Source organism: Felis catus, chromosome E3 (assembly GCF_018350175.1).
Source record: "Felis catus isolate Fca126 chromosome E3, F.catus_Fca126_mat1.0, whole genome shotgun sequence".
Taxonomy (NCBI): Eukaryota; Metazoa; Chordata; class Mammalia; order Carnivora; family Felidae; genus Felis; species Felis catus.
The window spans coordinates 40007842-40028383 of NC_058383.1; the positions used below are offsets into that span (position 1 = coordinate 40007842).

Consider the following 20542-nt stretch of genomic DNA (forward strand, 5'->3'; position numbering starts at 1 on the left):
TGGGGGGCGCCCGGGTGGCTCAGTCGGTCACGCATCCGAGTTTGCCTCACGTCATCATCTCTCGGTTGTGTCGGACTGTATCTGTACGAGGCACTCACTCTGCGCTTGTGAATAAATGTTCTAGGTTCTGTTTTCCTTTTTTATTTTTTTTAATTTTTTTTTTCAACGTTTATCTATTTTTGGGACAGAGAGAGACAGAGCATGAACGGGGGAGGGGCAGAGAGAGAGGGAGACACAGAATCGGAAACAGGCTCCAGGCTCCGAGCCATCAGCCCAGAGCCCGACGCGGGGCTCGAACTCACGGACCGCGAGATCGTGACCTGGCTGAAGTCGGACGCTTAACCGACTGCGCCACCCAGGCGCCCCTGTTTTCCTTTTTTAATATAAAGTTGATTTATTTTGAGCGAGAGAGAACAGGGGAGGGGCAGAGAAAGGGAAAAAGAGAATCCCAAGCAGGCTGTGCACTGTCAACACAGAGCCCCATGTGGGGCTTGAACTCCCAACCTCGAGATCGTGACCCGAGCTGAAACCAAGGCTGCTTAACTGACTGAGCCACCCAGGCATCCCTAATTTGTTTTCTTAAAATGGGCTTTTTTGTTTCTCAGACCCTTTTTGTTCTTTCTGTGTCCCTCTGTGTGTCATTTAATGAGTTAGAAATTGTATTTCGTGTGGCTGGACAACGCGGTGACGTTAAACTTCGACCTGCAGACGTTTCCTGAGGGTCGGGTCACGTTGTCTTGGGTGCTGGGGCCCGCCCCTCCCCTCCCCCTGCCGCTCTCCCATCCCTTAGCGTGAAGCTCAGCCCTGCTGGGATCGGCAGCGGGAACAGTAGCGTCTGCAGGTGCCGTGTTGATCATGAACCAGGCTGCTAGTGGATTTTCTTTCATCAGTTCTTGCTTTCAAATGACCCCAGGTGGCTTTTTGTTTGTTTTTGCTCTCAGATGAAATTCAGAAAACGTGAAATTAACTACTTAAACCATATACAAGGGGCACTGGCACCTGGGCTCAGTCACTTAAGCGTCTGATTTCAGCTCGGGTCATGATCTCACGGTTCGTGGGTTCGAGGCCCACGTGGGGCTCTGTGCTGACAGCTCAGAGCCTGGGGCCTGCATGGGATTCTGTGTCTCCCCCTCTCTCTGCCCCTTCCCTGCTCATGCTCTGTTTCTCTCTCAAAAATAAACATTAAAAAAATTTTTTAAATAAAATTGAATATCTATTTTTAGAGCAATGTGGGATTCCGCTGATAGTAAAAGATGGAATTCTCATGTGCCCTGTGACTCCGTGTGTGCACTGTCCCCACCACAGCGGGACATTTGTCCCTGCCCACCAGCCGGCATCACAGATCCTTATCACCCCAAATCCACTGTTGATATCAGGGTTAAAATGCACCGTTTTAAAGTGTGCGTTTCGGGGGTTGTTTGGCCGTCAGGTGAGCTAGTTTAGAACTCTGTCATGAGCCCCCGCCGTCAAACCCCTGGCAGCACCCATGTCCTTCCCGTCCGGGATCTGCCCCGTCCCACGGCTCCTGTAGTCGAGTCACGCGACAGGTAGACTTCCGGGTCTGGCCTCTCACCGAGCGTCACGTTCTCCAGGCTCGTCCAGGTTGTGGCGGGTGTCAGCGTCTCGCTCCCGATCGTGGCGGTGGGGTGGACACGCCGTGTCCTTTGGCCCGCTGAGCACACGTGCACGTGCTCCCATGTGGACCCCTGTGTTTTCAGACGCCAGTTTCGTGCTGGGCAGCTATAAGACAGAGCCGTGTCCGAAGCCACCGCGTCTGTGTCGCCAGGGCTATGCGTGTCCGCACTACCACAACAGCAGGGACCGGCGGCGGAGCCCGCGAAGGTTCCAGTACAGGTGAGCCCCTGCGGCGCGCGGCAGCGTGGACCTGCCTTCCCCCCCCACCCCCAGCCAGCGCTCTGCCGCGTGAGCGCGCGCCGGGCTCTGCCGCTGCCTCCCGTGCGCGCGCACAAAAGGCCAGACGCGGCCGCGCGCCCAGGGGCCGAGCGGGTCAGCGACGGTCGCGCTTCCTTCCCTCCCTCTCCGCGGTTTCAGGGCCCAGGGGCCGAGAGCCGCCCCTGCGCATCCTGCCAGTGGTAGTCACCAGAGCGCAGCCTGAGAGGATAAGATGAATTCACGTAGATGGAAGGGACGGAAAATGTGCCGAAAAATAATAAAACCTCACTGCCCACGGCGGCTCTTTTTTTCCGGGAGTCCAAAGAGGTTTTGATAAGGCTGTCCGACAGCACGTGAAAAATGAGCATCAGGGCTGGGTTTTCCTGCTGTGGGATCGATCACTTGTTTGGGACTCGGTGTGGGACCCAGCTCGGGAGGGAAGGAGGGAGGGTGCCCGCTGCCTGTCCAACGCTCGCATGGCACGCCACCCGGGTGCCTTTGAGCCGCACCCACCGCGGAGCCGGCTGAGCCCCGACTGGCTTCAGGCAGCCCTCACTCTGAGGCCCGCTCCCAGGGGTTGTGTGCGCCCGCCGCGTGCCAATAGCGGCTGGGCACACTGACGCCCCCCCCCCCGTCCCCCCAGGTCCACGCCGTGTCCCAGCGTGAAGCACGGTGACGAGTGGGGTGAGCCCGCGAGGTGTGACAGTGGGGACAGCTGTCAGTACTGCCATTCCCGTGCGGAGCAGCAGTTTCACCCGGAGGTACGAGGCACCCGCGTCGGCGCACAGCCCCGGGTAGGGGGAGGTCTCCCCCCTTTGACTCCGGGTCCCTGGGACCACCCTCTGGTCCTGCGATTCGCCGGGAGGATTCGCAGATGCCAGCAGCACTGTTGTGCCCACAGCCGTGATTTGTTGGTGACAGGATAGGGGCTGAGGTCAGCCAGGGGCGGGGCGGGGCGGGGGGGGGTCCCTCCCGGGGCTGGGTCCCTCCCGGGGCTGGGTCCCCGACCCACCGGGCCTGAGCTTCCAGGGCTATCCTGCAGGGAGTCACGTGGACCGTGTCTGTGGACAGGTGTGTGGGCCTCGGTGTCTGGGGTTTTCACTAGGGGTCACATAGACGTGCTGACTTCCGTCTCCAGTCCCCCCAGAGGCTGAGCCCACACTACCGGGCCCAGAGCCCCTACCAGAAATCACGTTGTGACTATCCGGGGTGGCCTCAGAGCAGGTAAACAGAGACACTTAACCAGGCAGGACACCCCGCCCTCCGGGAGCCGGTCAAGGCCGGACCTTCCTTTGGCACCGGCAGGGCACGGACGGTTGAAGTTCGCAGAGCTAACCAGAGCCCGCTTGGGTTTGTGGTGAAAACAGACCAGCAAGGGGCTCCTGGGTGGCTCAGTCAGTTGAGCCTCCGACTTGGGCTCAGGTCATGATCTCATGCTTCGTGAGTTTGAGCCCCGCGTCGGGCTCTGTGCTGACAGTTCGGAGCCTGGAGCCTGCTTCCGATTTTGTGTGTCCCTCTCTCCCTGCCCCTCCCCTGCTCGTGCTATGTGTCTCTCTCTCAAAAAATGAATAAACATTAAAAAAAAAAAAAAGATTACTGATTAGCAGGGACGCTTGGGCGGCTCAGTTGGTTAAGTATCTGACTCTTGGTTTCAGCTCAGGTCTGGATCTCATGATTTCGTGAGTTTGAGCCCCGCATCGAGCTCTGTGCTGACAGCATGGAGCCTGCTTGGGATTCTCTCTTTCCCCTCTTCTCTCTCTGCCCCTCCCCTGCTTGTACTGGGTCTTTCTCTCAAAAATAAACACTAAAAAAACCACAGCAAACCAGCCCTCTTCAGGGTTGTGAGAGTGTGGGGACCAGGATGGGTGGGGGGCAGTCCAGGAGGGTGGGGTGTGCGGCTCACTTTCAGGAGGGGTGCCTCGAGGGGCCCGCAGGGGGCAGGGATGGAGAGGTCGAGGCGGAGAGCAGGAATAAGGGAGGGGTCAGTGCCCGGGCGGGGGATGGGCCATGCCGGCCGGTCGGGAGCAGGAGGCGCCCTGTTCTGGCCCATGGCTGCCCCTGGTGCCACCTGATTGGCGCTGGGCGTGGCCCGCCTGGGCTGGGTCGTGAACTCCGAGCCTGGCCTCTGCCGCCTGCCTGTGTCTCAGGCCCTACGATTGCCCCTCTCGACTCGGGATTTTTGTCTTCTGCTTCCTTTGCTGACTCATTGGCTACTGACTCATTCATTCTGTTTCTAAAACTCAGAAATGTGGTAAAGGGTGCCGCCTCCACTGCGGCTCCGTGGCCCCAAGGGCACTCCGTCCCCACTCACCCCTGCGGCTCCTCGGGTACTTGGAACCCTTACCGTTCCCCAGCGCCGTGCCCAGGGAGGCCCTGGGTTCCCGGAAGGGGCCCCCGCATCTACTCTCCTCTTTCCTTTCTGGGGCTTCTGTTCTTTTCAGAGGTTCTGTGCTTTAAAATTCACGTAAAATGCCAGCCTCCTGATGTCATAGGTCCCGAGTTGGAGCCCCTCTGAAGTTGCTTCTGTTGGTAGGCATTAAAATCTCAGCGCAGACACTTAGCGGGTGAGTGAAGACCGAGGAGAGTACGTGGCCTTTGTGGGGGAAGGAAGGCCACTGGCTGGGGAAGGCTTCCGGAGGGTGTGGATTTGGGGTCTGGCAGGGGCGCCCTGGGGCCTGCCCCGCTTGGTGTGCTGTAGGGCCAGAACCGAGTGTTGTTGGCGCCGTGAGAGTATCTTTGACCCTAGTGAAGGGAATCGGGGCTGACCATGGAGCTCATGCATGTGGTCGTGACACAGGCATTTGTTGAGCACCTGCTGTATACCGGGAGCACTAAATTGAGCATCTCTTTCAGAAAATGCCAAGTGGTGAAATTGACTTTGTGTGAGATTTTTTTTTTTTTTTGTAAGTTTATTTACCCATTTTGAGAGAGAATCCGAGCAGGTTGTGTGCTTTTATCGCAGAGCTGGAAGCGACACACGGCTGGATCTCGCAAACCCTTAGATCCTGACCTGAGCCCAACCGACTGGGCCATCCACGCACCCCTGTGTGTTATTTCAAGGACAGTCAGGCCTGCTCTGCGGAGAGCGGGGGATTCTGGGGCCACGGCATACAGGGCAGGGGTCACATCCACACCGCCTTCTCAGGAGACGCGTTGTGGTTTGGAGCTGAGTCCTCTGGGCTTCCCGTGGAAACCCGTTCCCAACCCAGCCCCTTTGTTTTACTGGTAGATTTTATTTGCTTTATTTTCTCTTTGCCGCCCAGATCTACAAGTCTACAAAGTGCAACGACATGCGCCAAACCGGTTACTGCCCCCGGGGCCCCTTCTGCGCCTTCGCACACGTGGAAAGTAAGTGGGTGACGCCAGACTGCCCGCGCGCCTGGACCAGGAGGGGGGCCGGGAGCACCCCGCATGCCTTTCAGGGTCACTTCAGGCCGCCCCCCGCCCAGAGACCTCCCTACCTTGTGGCCGGCCCTGCGGTTCCCTGGGGGCAGACACCAACTCCGGCTGGCCCTCCTGGGGAGGGCGGCCAGTCCCTGCTGGACTCGCACGTCTTTCTGTGGCGCCGTGGCCGCCGTCCCCTGTCGCGTGGGGTGAGCGGCCTCCCTAGGCCCCCCTCCCCGGTCTGGGGACCCCTGGACCCCAGGTCGCCCTGCACGCAGCTCTGTTTGCAGCCAGCAGTCGCTCATGGCCTGCCACCTCCCTCTGTTGACAGAGAGCCTCGGAACGGCCAACGGCTGGGGCTGCCCCGCGCCCGCCCGCAGTTCCGTGGCCAGCAGCGGCCAGCCCGTGCACGTAAGTGGACGGCGTCCTGGGGAGGGTGCCGAGGGTGCCGTGTGGTTTTGTGAATCGCTGGGGACACGGATGGGTGTGGTCTCTGGGTGACTCGGCTGCACGGTCTGCCTGGGGGGGGCGGGGGGCGCCTCCTTCTAGAAGCCTGGGACAGCCCAGCCGAGCTCTGGCCTGGGCCGGCTGCCCCCAGACATGTCGGCAGCACGTAAAACGTGGTCTCCAGCGAGCGTGGGGAAGGGGCCCTGTGTCCGGGTGGGTCTCCTCGCAGGTGGGTGGCCGTGGCGCCAAGGGGGCGTCCGGGCGGGGCAGGCCCCCGACGGTGGCCGGGGCTCTGGGTCCTGGGTCTGGCCCTGCAGGCCTGCTTCAGGCATTGAGAGATGTGGGGGGCACCTCGGGGAGAGGATGGTCCTGACCTGGTTGGACTTCATGTCTGTGTGGTGGAGGACACGGGGGGGCCTCAGGCCTCGTGCCCTGCCCTTCACCCTGGCGTCGTAGTGGGCTCCCGTCTGCTCTCGCTCTGAGCTTTCAAAAGGGTGACGGGAGGGTGTTTGCATCTGCGTGTCGGATCTGCTGAGAAAGCGGCCCCTCGGGAGGAGACTGGAGCCTCAGGCGTTTCCCCGCCCGCCTTTCTTCCCACTTTGGGCTTTTGCTTTTTTAACTTTTCATTTGGGTATATTTTTTTGTTTAATTAACTTATTTATTGAGAGAGAGAAAGAGCGAGCGTGCGCATGGGCAGGGAAGGGCACGGGGGGAGAGACCATCCCAAGTGGGCTCCCTGCTGTCAGCGCAGAGCCGGACACGGGGCTCGAACCCACAAACCGCGAGATTGTGACCTGAGCTGACATTAAGGGTCAGGCGCTCAACCTACTGAGCCCCCCAGCGCTCCTGCCCCCACTTTGCGCTTTTTTTAGAAAAGAGGAAAACAGGAAAGTTGAGGAAAACCTGGGTGGAATTTACTTACAAGGAGCCGGGCAGTGATCTGCCAGCTCGCGGTCTGTTCCGCGTCTCCGGCATCTCCGTGCCAGGCGGCGACACGGCCATCCTGCGTTCCCAGTGGGTCAGCACCCAGTGTCCCCCCACGCCCCGGCACGCGGGGGTTCGATCTGATCCCGAGTCCATGGAGCCTGAAGACCAGACAGACAGCTCACCTGCTGCAGCCCTGCAGGGTCTGGCGTGACCCCTCCTCGCCCCGGTGCTGACGGCAGATGGGCTCCCCTCACCCTGCAGCCTTGTCACGGGCCCGTCCACAAGGAGGACCGGGCTGCCCCTTCACACCCACGCTGGGCCTTTGTCCCTCTGCAAGCCCAGCTGGCGTCCTCTGGGGGAACCGAGCAGAGCAGAGCTCCCAGGAGCATAGCCGGGCGCTGGGCGTGGCAGGAAGCTCTCCCCCCTTCCCCCCCCCATCTTAGTGGCTCCCAGGGGACCATGCCGGTCATGGGCTTAGGTGGTGGGCACAGGGCCACCGGCTTGCCCCCCCTGAGGGCCTAGGGTGAATGGAGCCTGGGGGGGCGGGGGTTGTGCCTCGGAGGCAGCAGCCCGGGTGCGGTAGGTGACCCTGTGCCTTGGATGGCACGAGAACAGTGCCCACCCCTGCGGGCGTGGTCTAGTGAGGGCGTCTTTTATGTTCTTTTAATTATTTTGCGGTTTAAAAACCCTACTTGCTGAGGGCGCCTGGGTGGCTCAGTCACTTAACCATCTGGCTCTTGATCTCAGCTCTGGTCTTGATCTCAGGGTCGTGAGTTCAAGCCCCGTGGCTCACGCCCAGCACGGGGCCTCCCTAAAAAAGGGGGGTGGGGAATAAGTCAGCCTGCTAGGACACGATGGGTGGTGGGTGCCAGGCTGCAGGGGGTTCCCCGCGGGTGGAGACGAGAGCAGCGTGGAAAGCACGCGGTATGCCGTGTTCCTCAACGGGTCACGTCGCAAGACAACCGAAAACACGTATATTGCTCTCTGATCCCAGTTCCTGACCCAGAGCTCCTGAAACCCTTATAACTTCCCAAGGGGATAAAAATACCTTGTGTTTCGGGGTGCCTGGGGGGCTCAGGTCATGATCTCACGATTGGTGGGTTCAAGCGCCGCGTCGGGCTCTGTGCCGACATCGTGGAGCCTGCTTAGGATTCTCTCTCTCCCTCTCTCTCTCTCTCTCTCTGCCCTTCCCTGCTTGCGTGCTCTCTCTCAAAATAAATAAACTTAAAAAAAAAAAAAAGATTAAAAAAACCCACCAAAACCCTCTTTTGTTTTGCAGAGGTGACTCTGGGTGGGCTCCTCGTAGCTCCTGGATGCGGGCTGGTCACCGGAAAGGCCAAGCCATGGTTAGAAGCTTGGGACTTTCTGCACCACCCGACATGATCCGGGGCAGGAAGGGGCTGCAGGTGGAATTAAGGGGGTGAGCCCCATGAAAATCGCTGAAGTGTGCGGCGTGGAGAGCGTCCGCACTGGCGACATCTCCATGCTGGCGGGTGGAGGTCCCCAGCTGCACAGGGACAGTAGCGCCCGCACTCGGGGCCCTCGCAGACCTCACCTGACACGTCTCTATCTGAATGTCTGTAGCGTTTATTATATTATGTAATAATCCGGTAAACGTAAGTGCTTCCCTGAGCCCTGGGAGCGGTTCTAGGAATCGCCCAAACCGGAGGAGAGAGTGGTGGGAATCCTGATTCGGAGCCAGTCGGCCAGAGGCACAGGTGACAGGGTGGGGTGGGGGGTTGCTGAAGCGGGGCCATCTTCAGGGGCCGACCCCAGGCAGAGGGTGTGGCCCCGCAGCAGGGAGCCTGGGGCAGGGGTGGCCGGAGAGGGGCCTGGACGAAGGGGCGAGGTCCCCACAGGGAGCCCTGGGTTGCAAAGGCAAACAGAACAGCTTCAGGAAACGCGCGCTTGGCCTGGAGGTATGTTCAGGTCTGTGGTCCGTGACTTCGGAGGCCCTCACCCCACCCTGCAGGTGGGGTCACTCTGGACGACAGAGATACAGGGAACTCCGAAACACCAGCACGACCTCCGGGTTGAGCCCGAGGCCAAGTACTGCGTAGGAGGAAGGGGCCCCGGGCAGGGCCTGCGTGGACACCTTTTCTTCCTCTGCCCCTGGTGATCACTCTGGGTCCTTCTACAAATCCAGAAACCAAAAAATAGAGGAAGAAAGGCCAGAAGGACCTGAAATACCACCACAGGTTAACTTACTGTAAAAGTCGTCATAAAAATCAGAATCTGATTTTGTCCTTTGATCTGAAGGACATCTGGGTCTGTGGCCTTTGTGTTGATGTCCGACCTGGGGGAGCCCTGGTCCTGAGCTCTGTGAGCAAAGCCATCAGTGGGCCCGGTTTTCCTGGCAGGCGGCTCGTCAGTCAAGATTTCTGTATGTGTCAGAGAGGGACCGATGTTTCCCTCTACCCTGTCACGTTCGGTACGGGGCCTCTGCAAATTAAACTGATAAAAGATAAACGGGACAGAAGCCTTATTGCTTATCCGTACAGAAGGTTTGGTGGTGAGGAAGTAAAGACCCCTCTGGGTCTAAGCAGACCTGGCGGCTCATACACCCTTTAACAAAGAGCGGTAGATCGTGGAGAAGGGGCCGGACAAAAGGAGTTTCTGCTCCTGGGGAGGTAAATTGTGGGACGGTAAATGTGTGGGGGAAAGCGATGTCGGATCAGGGTTACGTGGACGTAGTCGGGAGCGTCTGGTGGCTGAGGGTCGTCCTCTTCCCGGTGCGGGAGAGGCGAGGGGGTGCCTTCTCAAGGGCCAGCTGACACCCCGCTTTCAGCACTGTCGGTAGAATGATCCTTTGCTTCGGGATAGGTCTCCCCAAGACTTGCCCGGCTCCCCGGGCTCGGGTCTCACGACCTCTGGTCGCAGGGGGCACAGAGCTCACCCCCTCCTTCACACGGACCGGCCCGGAGGTTAGAGGTCAGCGTGCAGGTGTAAGAGACAGACTTGGGAGAACGGACAGAGGGTGGTAACGTGAACGCCTTTTCTGTTCTCGGAGATCCCCGGGCTCAGCGCTTTCTCTCCGGTGCGTGAAGCGGGGGTGTCTGTCTGTAAGCCGTGCTGCTCTCTTCCAACCCTGGTGCTTTCCTGTTGTAGGCGAAGCGGAGAGAGTCCCCTGCCGAGGGCAGCCACAAGGCCGCTGAGCAGGACAGCAAGCAGGTACCGCCCGGGGGGCTCCCGCTGTCCGCAGCGGGGCCGCCCTGTGTGCCGGGACTCTCGCACGTTCCCTCTTGACCCAGAGCCCCGTGCTTGTCCGTTCGGGACGTAACTATGTTTTCACTTAATTCTGAAACCGGCCTATTCCACGCGTCTTTCGTCTCAACGTTCAAAACGTGTTTGTGTTGTACTTTGGACACAACGAAACCAAAACCTCCTGACGTTTTCCCCACGGGGAGTACGGGGCGCCCTTCGCAGCCGCCTGTGGTGGTCCGTGTGTGTCCGGGGGCTGCCCTAACAAAGCCCCGCGGATGGGGCAGCCCCAACCACTCACCGTCCAGGGCTGGGAGTCCTCGTGTCGGGGCAGCGGGTCGGCACCTCCGAGGCTATGCGGGAGCCGCCTCTGTCCTGGGCCCGTACGCAGCCGATGACTCTCTGTCTCGTCCTGCTCGCACCCCCCCCCAGCCCCCTGGCCCCGGGTCTGGGTCTGTCTTCACATTTCCTCCTTTTCATAAGGACCCCGGTCATTGATTAGGACGGCCTCATGTGAACTTGATTTCCCTGGTAAAGACCCCGTCTCCGGGTCAGGTCACGCTCTGGTGTTTTGGGGGTCAGGACCCCGCGGAATGAGCTTCCGGGGACACAGGGTGGCCCACGACCGCATCCAAGCTGCATCTGGGCCAGTGTCTCTGGGGGCTGCTGTAGAGACTCCCTGCTCCCGCGTCACGGCTCGGGGACACGTGCACACCTGAGGTAATCACAGGCTCCCGCCGTGAGTGTCCTCCACGTGTCCCCTCCGGTGAGGCTGCCGTGGCCTCAGCTGAGGCTTCCCTGAGCCCGACCCCGGTTCGGTGGCGCAGTTCCCGAAGGCTCTTCGGACCCGCTTGCCCATTTTAAGCAACGCTTTCATCCTGGCCACCACTGCCGTCCGTCCCCGTCCCCGTAAGACAAGAGGGCCTGAGCCTCTGGGAGGCCTGGGGTGCGGTGCAGGAGGGCAGCGGGGGCCCCGGCCCCCCCCAGGCCCAGCACATCGCCACTTGTCACTGGCCCCTGTCGTCTTCCTTCTCCATTCCTACGCGGGCGACACGCCCGGTCCCTCTCTGCCCCGGTTTGCTTGGCGCCCACCTGAGGCCACCCCCTCGGGACTCTCCAGAGTGACCCCGACATTCTTCGTGGCCTCGGGAGCTTTGAGATCCGCAGAGGGGAGTTGAGGGTAAACTGTTATCTGGCAGCGTTTTGGAGAGTAAAGTGGATAAGATGTTCGTTGCGAATCCGAAGCAGGAAATGTTAGCGGCCACGGAGCCAACGCACGGGGGCCTCGGGACGTGGTGCTGCCACCGCCTGACGCGTCCTCACGTGCTGGCAGCCCGAGGAGCCCGCGTGGCTCATGTACAGGTCCCCTCCCACCTGCGCCCGGAGACGCCCTCCGTCCCACCCAAAGCCGGGCTCCGGGGACCTCGAGTACCCGGTGGGAGGACTGGAAGGCCAGCGGAGGGGCTCCCGGTGTTTCCCTGGGACCCTCCATTTGAAAGGCCACGGGGCCGGAGGCCGGCCCTCTGGGGACCCCTCCCTCGCCTGTGGGCCCCAGTCTGCCCCGGCCGGGGGACGCCCCAGCCCCCCCCAGCCTTGAGAACGTCATTCTCGGTTTTCGGGATAAAGCATCCCCTGACGTCTTTGAGAGACACAGTCCCTGCACTATGACTTTGTGGGCGGGTGAAGTCACAGCAGGCGCCTCGGGCCCCCGGGTCAGCGTTTGGGCTTGCCTGTGAGGTGTCTCGGAGCGTCCTTGTTGCTGCCACCCTTCCCGCCTCGCCCGGGGCTGCTGGGGCGGGCGGGAGGCACCCCTCCCCGTGCTGAGGAGACGGCCCGCCCCTGGGCCTGAGTCCCGGGAGCGCCGGGGACTTTGGCGTCCAGACTGATGCAGTTCGTGTTAATTTTATGACAGCTTCCTACGCGCGGTGACCGGCTGTCGCGGGGTCGGTCACCGAGGGCCCCTCGTGAGCGAGGCTAGCCGGCCGGGAAACACTCAGAGGAGCTTTGCTGTGTGTGTTCCCCTCTCCCCGCCGCTCCCCGCGCAAAACCTATGTTCACGTGTGGGTAAGATTTCACTTAAGCCGACAAACTAGTGAAATCCTCCCCCCTTGTGGTGGTGGAGCTCGCCCCCCCGAAGTGAACTTCTGGCGCATTTTGAAGCGAAACCCAGACGCCACACGCTTCCCTTTGGTGTGGCTTCTGGGCCCTGGTGTCACAGCGACCTCGGGTGGGCTGCGGACGCGGCTGCCGTGTGTCGAGCAGCCCTGGCCTGCGGCTCTGTGCCGTTTGCTTGGGACCGTGAGGTGCCGCCCAGACCCGGCTGGCTCTTCTGGGCTCTTCTGGGCTGCTCTCCGCAACTCGGATAACGTGCGGCGCCCAGGTTATTGCCTGAGTACCGAGAGGTAAAAACCTGAGATCGTAGGGCCGTTTTTGCTTTTGGAGGCCGTGTGGGCTCCCTACTCAAATCTTTTTTTTTTTTTTTTTAAATAAACTCTTTTTTAATGTTTGCTTATTTTGAGAGAGAGCGAGCCAGCCCGGGAGGGGTAGAGAGGGAGAGAGAGAGAGAGGGAGAGAAAATCCCAAGCAGGCTCCACGCTGTCAGCTCGGGGAGCCTGACACGGGGCTGGATCCCACGAATGGAGATCGTGACCTGAACTGAAATCAAGAGTTGGACGCTTAACCCACTGAGCCCCCCCAGGCTCCCCTCTGGTTAGGCCTTTGGGTGGATTGTGTTTTGCTGTCCTAGATCAGCTGTTGGCAGCCATTTCTGCAGAAAAGCTCCTTGGATCAGACACTTTCTAGATGGATGTGTTCAGTCCCTGATTAGCCAGCCAATCTTGATTGCAGCTGTTGTGCTGACTGCAACCAACTCGGCCTTTACAGCCCCCCCTAGAACGTTTGGAAGAGTCGAACTTCTGTTTTGCTTTGGGGATAGAAGTCGGACAACCGTCCCGTCCGTGACCCCGCGCCCTTCTGCTCTCCCCCGGGTCCGCCGTCACTGCGCCCTCACGGCGGCCGTTGCGTGTGCACACCCGCTCACCTCGTGTGTCTTTGCACAGAACCACCTGCCGGTGTCCACAGGGGCTCATCCGCTCACCCCCAGCCTGGGTTCCAGCGTGGCGTCCAGCGCCGGCTCTGGCAGCTCCTCCCCGGCCGCCCTGCCCTCGGCTCCCCGCACCCACCCGCCTGAGCCCGCCCCAGGTAGGTCTAAAACTTCCCTCGCGGCTCCCCGGCTTTTCTTTGCGCTTACGTCGTGTCTTTTCAGGACCCGCTGCACGCGTGTTTCGGTCACCTGTCACTTGGCTGTACTGCCCATGACCTAGAAACCCCCGCCCCCCGCGTCCCTGGGAGTCACAGGCTGCAGAGGGGACCAGGACCCTTGGGCCGAGGCTGTGGCCCCTGGTCACCACGACCAGGGTGGGAGGGGTTTGGGATGCAGCCGAGGGCAGCGGCACGGCTGAGGGGCCCTTAGCCCCTGGGAGTCCTAGAGGGTTTGCGGACCGATGAGGGGAGGGGCTGTCCTGAGAGCCGGGAAGAGGGGCGGGCACGGAGCTGGGGGGAGACCCGGCCCCCAGCCCCTCAGGCCACGTCTGGCTGCACCTGCGGACGCTTGTGTCGCTGAGCTCCCCAAAACCTGCATTTCTGTCCCGGCCAAGGGAGACCCGGCAAGGGCTCTGCTCGTGGCGTTTCCACGTCCTCTGCGCCAGGGCAGGCTGGGCAGGTGCGGCCACGGGCAGGCCGGGGAGGCCGCTGCGGAGCGGTCTGCCCTGGGGTACACGCGTCCTGTCCGTCTCCTTCCTGGTGCGGGGCGGGTGCCGGCTCCGCCCACGTTCCCACGTCAGGACACCACGTCGACGCCAGAGCTGGCCACGTGGTCGGGCCCAGGGTGGTATTTCCCGCCCGGAGAGAACTGTCCGTTGCCGACAGCCAAGGATGGCACGCACGTTGTTTTCCACGCCTCAGCACCTGTGGACGCCAGTCACGCCACTGGCCGTGGGGTCGTGGCTGAGACGCAGGTGGGGACGATGGCAGCCAAGGCAAGGGAGGAGAGGTGTCCTTTCAGTGGCCATTTAGACGGCAAATCTTGGGCTCGGGCCATCAGAGCACCTGGTGTCCCGTGTGCTGATGTGAGGGATGCCGGGCAGGCGTGCTTGACCTTGCTACCCGTGTCGCGGCTGCCTCCTGGGGCACTTCTACCCATGTGGGGCTCGAGGCTACCAGCCCTGTGCTCATACTGAGCTGCAAAGGGCCGCCTTATTCTGGAACCCCGGGGCCTTGTGTGGCCAGGCACGTCTTCCTGCACAGCCCCAACGTTCCTGCACAGGCTCCACGGTGGAGCTGTCCGACTGCCAAAGAACCCTCTAGAGTCCAGCTTGCCCAGCCCTCTGAGGACAGGGTGTCCTTGATGAAACCACCCCTCCCCCTGCTGGTGTTTCTGAGCCCTGACCTTGGTTCCTTGCCCTGCACACTCTTGTGCCTCCCCTCCCCCGCCCCACCAGCTTCCCTGTGCTGGTCTTTTGTGGAAATCCTGTCCACATAGGAGTGAAGACTAAACCGACTCTTGCCCGGGCTCTGCCTTAGACTAGGAGAGTTTGTTCAAGTCCTCACATACTTCGTAGGATGCGTCCGTGTGGGTTCTCTTTTAAGCAAAAACAGGCACGTGTGTGTTATTTTACGTTGATGTGGAATTGGGGTGGAGCGAGGTGTCCTTCCTGAACCCCTGAACCCCAGAGGCCTCTGGGCTTGCGTGCTGGGCTTGCGTGCACTGGACCTGGCCGGTGGGCTTGAGAACTCAGCCCTCAGACTCAGGTGCGCCGGCAGAGAGCAGAGGCCAGGGCGGAGGCTTGAGGTCACTCTGCCCTTGTCTGAACTTGGGGCCAAAACACAGCAGGAGGGCAGCCGGAGCCAGCCTGGCCTCTGAGCAGGTTCTCTGCCCACTCGAGGGAGCCGAACAGTTCGTGGTCACAGAACGGAGATGGGAACTACGTGTGTGTCTGAAGGGCTCCTCCAGAGCGCGTTAGCCTCGAGGCGCCTGGCTGACTCACACGCGGTGGGGGACCGTCTGGGTGGCGCGTGGGGCGCCTGCGCACAGGAGTCCTTGGTTACTCCCTGGAAATGAGCCGGAAAGCCATTGGTATAAATGGCATGCTTCATTTTGTTGTTTTGCGTTTTATGTGTAAAAAACACGGTTTTTAAAAATAAGGCTTATTGTCCCCAGTTTAAGGGTAGTAACAGTCAAGTGTGAGCATCGCGGGAAAGTAATTAGGAGAATGAAGTCCCTGCCACCAATCAGGAGAGGCCGTCCTCAGCTCTGCTCACCTGAGCGGGCGAAAGCACTGGATGCACCTGTGCCCCCTGGGGTTGTGTGGTGACCTACGGGGCCTCTGCCTGGTTCCACGCGTCACCATCTTGCAGTTCATTCTTTCATTGACGTAAGTGTTTCCTGAACCAAGTGCCCAGAGGCGAGGAGATTAATTCCTGCTCGGGATCAACACGGTCTGTTCACAGAAAACTGCTGCTGCTAAATCCTGAGCTGCTGCCGCAGTAGGGGCCTCCTTTCTCTGAACACGCTCTTGAGATCCCCAGTCAAATCATGTGCCAGTTAACAGGGGCCCCAGCTGGGAGAAGTAACACACTCCTCACAGCTGCCCTCTGGTCCCCGGAGGGCCGGGCCGGGCTGTCCTTCTGCCGCCGAGGACCCCAGGGCTCAGGGGCGCCTGGATCGAAGAGCCTGCTCTACCTACCTAGGGCCTAGCGGGTGTAGACCGGGTCCTTTTCTGCTCGTAGTCTGGTTCAGGCTATATCGTTACTAATGCAGTGCCTATAAAGAACGAGTAAATTCTAAAATAAATAGGTGCTGTTTGCAGACTAATTGTGTATTCGGTGGTTTAGTGGAGTCGTTTCAGGGCCACTTGACAAGAGGCCATTTCCTTTGTCTCTATGAGCAGGCTGCCAGTGAAAATAGTCCCCTGCGGAGCTGGTGGCCTGGGGTGGCCGCGGGGCTGTGGGCAGCTGACTCTCCGTGACCTCCGAGGGCAGGGGTCATGGCTTGTTCGCCCTGACCGCTGCCTCGTGTGCGTTTTCACCTGAGCGGGTCCGCCTGGAGCCAAGATGCTTCCTTACCTGAAGGAAAGCGGCCCTGCCCGGCGAGGCCCCCCGCGAGCACCTGGACCCGGGCTTTGGGCTCGGCGCCAGGAGGGGCCAGGGCCGGTGACGGGGGGGGGGGGGGGGGGGGGGGGGGGGGCTGCGCGCCCGGCCGGGGGCCACACAGGGGGCCAGGGGGTGGGGCCGCCCCCCCTCCCGCCCAGGACTCCGAGCGGCGGGGCCGCCCACGCACACCTGCTGGCTGGCGCGCACCCCGACAGGTGCGGCGGGGGCGGGGCCGGCGGAGTGGGCGGGTTGGCCGGAGGGTTGCGTCACCCGGGGCGGCCCGGCGGGGGCGGGTATAAGGTTTACGTCACCGGGGGCGGGACGGACCTGAGGGTTACGTCACCCGGGGGCGGGGCGGCGCAGGGAGGGCGGGGAGCGGGCTGCGTTTGAATCGGCGGCGGCGGCGCGGTAGACGGTGAGTCAGCATCGTCAGCCCCGCGCTGCCAGGGTGCGGGTCGTCGTTATGCGGAACTGGCTGTGCACCCCCGGCGAGGTGAGAGCCAACCCCCTCTCTCGACGCGCCTCCCCGCGAGGCCCGCGAACCGCCCCTCCCCAGGTGCGCCGCACCCCCACGTGCCAACCCCCCCAGGTGGGGTGCGTCTCCCACCACCCCCCCTGCTCCTTCCCGCTCCCCCGGGGGCCTCCTCCCCAGGCGCGCCACGCCTCGCCCTCCCCCCTCCTCCCCAGGTGCACACCTCCTCCTCTCCAGGTGCTCCTCGGACCCGCTCCGGTCGCCCGCCCCCGGGGCCGAGAGTGACCGCCGGGGTCAGCTCCGGGTTCCGCGGAGGCTCTGCGAGGAGGCGAAGGCGAACGTTCCCTTTCTGGGCACCTGCTCGGCAGAGGCGCCCTTTGGTCCCCTGCGTGGGCGCGCCGTAGGGCTTCTTCGGGGGAGGGGGGCCCGCGTTACCTAGCCGAGGTGGGTCTTTTGCTCCGCGGCGAGGACCGGGTTCCTGCCTTGTCCTGCCGAGAACCGTCGGCTGCACCGTCGGAAATTGAGGCCGGTGGGTCGGTTTGCCAGGCGCTTCACCCTGCGGTCGGGGCAGGTCGGCCTGCGGGGTGAGGGCACCCTGGCCGCGGCGGGCGCGCGTGTTAGGAGCGCGCCCGGCATCGGGGCTTCCCCGTTCTGTCCTGTGTGCATTGTCCCTGCGCGTCCCTTGACCCCGAAGGACCGCGTCGCCTCTCGGATGTGCTGTGTCATGTCAGGGTCGGGGTTTTGCCAGGGCCGTTACTCAGCAGTTCTCCCGCGATTTCTCATTAACATCTGGGCGGTTCCTGGCAGTTGGGCAAGGCGGGTTTTGGGTCAGAGGCAGAGCTTACGTAATTCGGTTCATCTGGATCTTGAGTGTTAAAGCCTCTTTGAAAGTCAGCTCTTCCTTGAAGAGAACATCCCAGAAGACCTGGGTCTGAGTCAGCGGAGAGGTGCAGTAGGCGCGGGACCACCGCGGACACCCAAGCAGCCAGGGCACCCTGGCCGCGGCCGCTGTCCGGTGGGGGCTGGCTCCTCCACCTCGCTCTGGACCAGGGGGCTTCTTTGTGCTGAGTCATGGGGCGGGGGTCGGGGAGTGTGATAAGGCTGGGTCTTTTCAAGGTGAGGAAAAGCTCTTGCTTCAGCCTGTTTTTCTCGTCCGTCTCTTCATTTCTGGTTTTGTTATTCAGGAAGCGGTTCTGGAACTTTGTTGGCGTTAAAGCACACCACCCGTCAGCCCCTCCTGAGACCCCAGGTGCTGAAAGCTAGATCCGGGTCGTCAGGCCTGGCCGGCCTGCAAGTCCAGGCCGGAGGCCCAGGGGGCACGAGGGGCCAGGGCCAGGGGTGGGGGGCAGAGCAAGTGGTGGACAGGTGGGGGTAGAGCAGGAGGTGTAGTGCTGGGGGGCAGGGAGGGCAGGGCGCCCTGCACCTGGTGCTGGTGCTGCATGGAGTGGGGACAGCCCGCGAGTTTTGGAGGCCCAGCAGGTGGTCTCCCAGGACCCCCGGGGTCCCTGGAGGCTGCACCTGGCTGCAGCCTGGCATCAGCTGAAGGGTAGAGGAGAGGCTGGGGTGGGAGGAGCCTGGCCATAAGTGTCCACCAGTACACCGGGGCATGTTCTTTGTGGGCAGTAGGACTCGACCTGCGGGGCTGGCCTCCTAGAAAGGTCACTCTTGGGACAGTGCAGGTGGGGGACGAGGTGCAGCCTGCAGAGATGGCTGGAGCTTGGGGCCCTCGCTGGCAAGGGTTCAGGGAGGATGGAGGGGCCGAGGGCTCCTGGCTTCTGCTCAGTGTCTGGGCCCTCGTGTCCCCGGAGTTTGAGAAGCTGCTGGTGAGGCAGTAGGTCCTCTCCCTGGTAGGAGGTGGTGAGGCGCCCTTGCTGGGAGATGCCGGTGTCTGAGGGTTAGGGCTGCCGAAGCCAGGTGTGTGTGTGTGTGTGTGTGTGTGTGTGTGTGTGTGTGTGCGCGCGCGCGCGCACACACGCTCGTGGAGCAGGGATGGGACGGGACGGGCCAGGTCTCCAGGGCTGAGAAGTCGGCCATAGTGGAGGAGGGTGAGGGACCGGGTGTGAGGGTGGGCTGCCTTTGACCGGGGCCCGGGGGCATGGGTGCTACCTGGCACGGCTTGGCAGTGGTTTGTAGTGAGGGGGAAATAGGAGGTCAAGAAAGCGGGCATTGGTCAGCAAGGGGTGGGCCTGAGAGCAAGTGGGCCCTACGTTCACGGCAAGGGGAGACGGGTCTGCCTGGGGCGGGTGGGGGGGGGGCACCCAGTAGTTCTGGGCCCTGGGCCTGCGGAAGGTGCCTGGTACCTGGAGACGATGGTTGCTGGGGGTGTCCATGGCCCCCATTATCGTGGGGTAAATTACGTGCCCCCAGAAAATACGTCTCTGTTCTGACCCCCCTCACCCCCCAATCTGTGAACACGACTGCTTGGATGCAGGCTCTCCAGGTGCAGTCAAGGTAAAGTGAGGTCATCGGGCTGGGCCCTGATCCAGCGTGCCTTGGGTCTGAATAAGAAGGTACTTTGGAGCCCACACGGGAGGCGGACGGTGGGGTGGTGCATCCGCCAGCCCCAAGCAGCTAGACTGCGCCATTGGAGGGAGCCCAGCCGTGCGCACGTTGTTCTGGACTTCCGGCTCCCAACCGCGAGAACGCATGAGTCGGTGCTCGGTCGGGCGGCCCCTGGACGCAGATGCCCCTGTGCTCCTGGGCGTCAGGAAGAACGAGCCGGCCGGAGGCACCTGCTGTAAAGGAAGGCCGGAGGAGCAAGCGTTGGGAGCCCCCCGTGGGGGCCGGGCCCCACAGGCGGGCGGGCGGTGTCTCCCCGAGCGCGAGGGCTGCGGAGGGGGGCTCTTGGTGCCGCATTGGGCTCCCTGGGTCTCCTGGGCTAGGCCTCTTTGCTCTGCAGAGTGATTGGGGGATTTGAGGGTTCCGGCGCACGGCGGTGCCCGGACCAGCTGCCACCCTTCACGTTCGCCTCCTTTCGGGATGAGTCCCTTGCGAGTCTTTAAAAATTTCTGTTGGAAGAGTGTTTCCTTTGGAGTGGGCAGGCCCGAGGCGGGCTGGGGTTTGTGCTCCTGGCTGTGGCCGTGGAGTGGGTGCGGCAGTGGTGACGAGACAGACAGACCTCGCCGGGCTGCGCAGTGCTCTCCTGCCCAGACGCTGGGTCCCCCACGTGTCCCCTTCATGCGCCGCAGAGGCCAGAGCCAGTGGCTCGCGGACGGCAGATGTGCTTGTCGCGCTCTGTGAACTTAGGCAGCAGGGGGCCGCTAAGTACCAGTGTTGGGTGAAGGGCTGTCCCTGCGGCCAGCTCAGTGGGCCCCTCGGGCTGAGTGGTGCCCAGCAGCCCTAGAGACAGGGAAGGGACGGCACAGCTGGGGTCGCCCGCTGGGGCCAGACCTGAAGTCCGCACGCGTCCCGCAGCCGGCTCCTCGGGAACCTGCCTGCTCCTGGGACGTTCTCCGCCAAGTCCTGTCTCTCTTCCCCCCCCATCCCCTGTTTCTCTGGTAATCATGGTAAATGCCTCTCATTTGAAAGGTGGTGGCTTCTCTGCAGTCACTGGCGGGTTCAGCCTTCGCTCCCGGGTTGTAACGTGGTCGTTTGAAACAGGCCTGGCCTGCCTGCTGCTTCCTGGCACGTCTCTGGCACGGCTGCTTCTGTGATGTGGTCAGGAGTGTGGGCCCAGCCGAGGGCTGGACGTGGTCAGAGATGAGCAATGGCGTCTCTCTCTGATGGTTCTGACTTGGTGTCATTTGTCACACGGGGTTCAGGGCTCTTTTGACACTTTGCACTAGGAGGCTGGGGGCAGGAAAAAGGCAGAAGGCTCTAGAAGCCCGGCTCACGGACCCAGAGCAGGCAGGCTGTCTGGGGACAGGGCTCAGCCACACAGGAAAGGCCCACCTCCTTTTGGGACGGGTGCTGGTGCAGGTGAACTTGTGCCTTTAGCGCTGCCGGGTCTTCTGTGGACCCAGCGCGTGTCCCGGGAGCGGGAATCACCAGGCCTTCCCAGCCCTCGCTGGATGGCCTGCGCGCTGTCCAGGTCCTCTGGCCGCTCGGCTGCTGGAACTTGGAAGCTTT

General features: G+C 62.0%; 1 protein-coding gene across 9 annotated transcripts in view; it reads left to right on the top strand.

Moving 5' to 3' along the window:
* The window catches only part of UNKL (unk like zinc finger), a 37386-nt gene that overhangs the window by 11925 nt on the left and 4919 nt on the right, over positions 1 to 20542 (top strand). For 7 of the 9 annotated variants that reach the window (XM_045048138.1, XM_045048136.1, XM_045048137.1 and 4 more), the window contains 6 exons: positions 1719 to 1854; positions 2537 to 2654; positions 5157 to 5241; positions 5609 to 5688; positions 9760 to 9822; positions 12912 to 13053. In XM_045048138.1, the coding sequence (XP_044904073.1) occupies positions 1719 to 1854; positions 2537 to 2654; positions 5157 to 5241; positions 5609 to 5688; positions 9760 to 9822; positions 12912 to 13053 (624 nt within the window). The remainder of the gene's footprint in view (positions 1 to 1718; positions 1855 to 2536; positions 2655 to 5156; positions 5242 to 5608; positions 5689 to 9759; positions 9823 to 12911; positions 13054 to 20542) is intronic. The other 2 variants (XM_045048132.1, XM_045048134.1) reach the window with 2 other exon arrangements.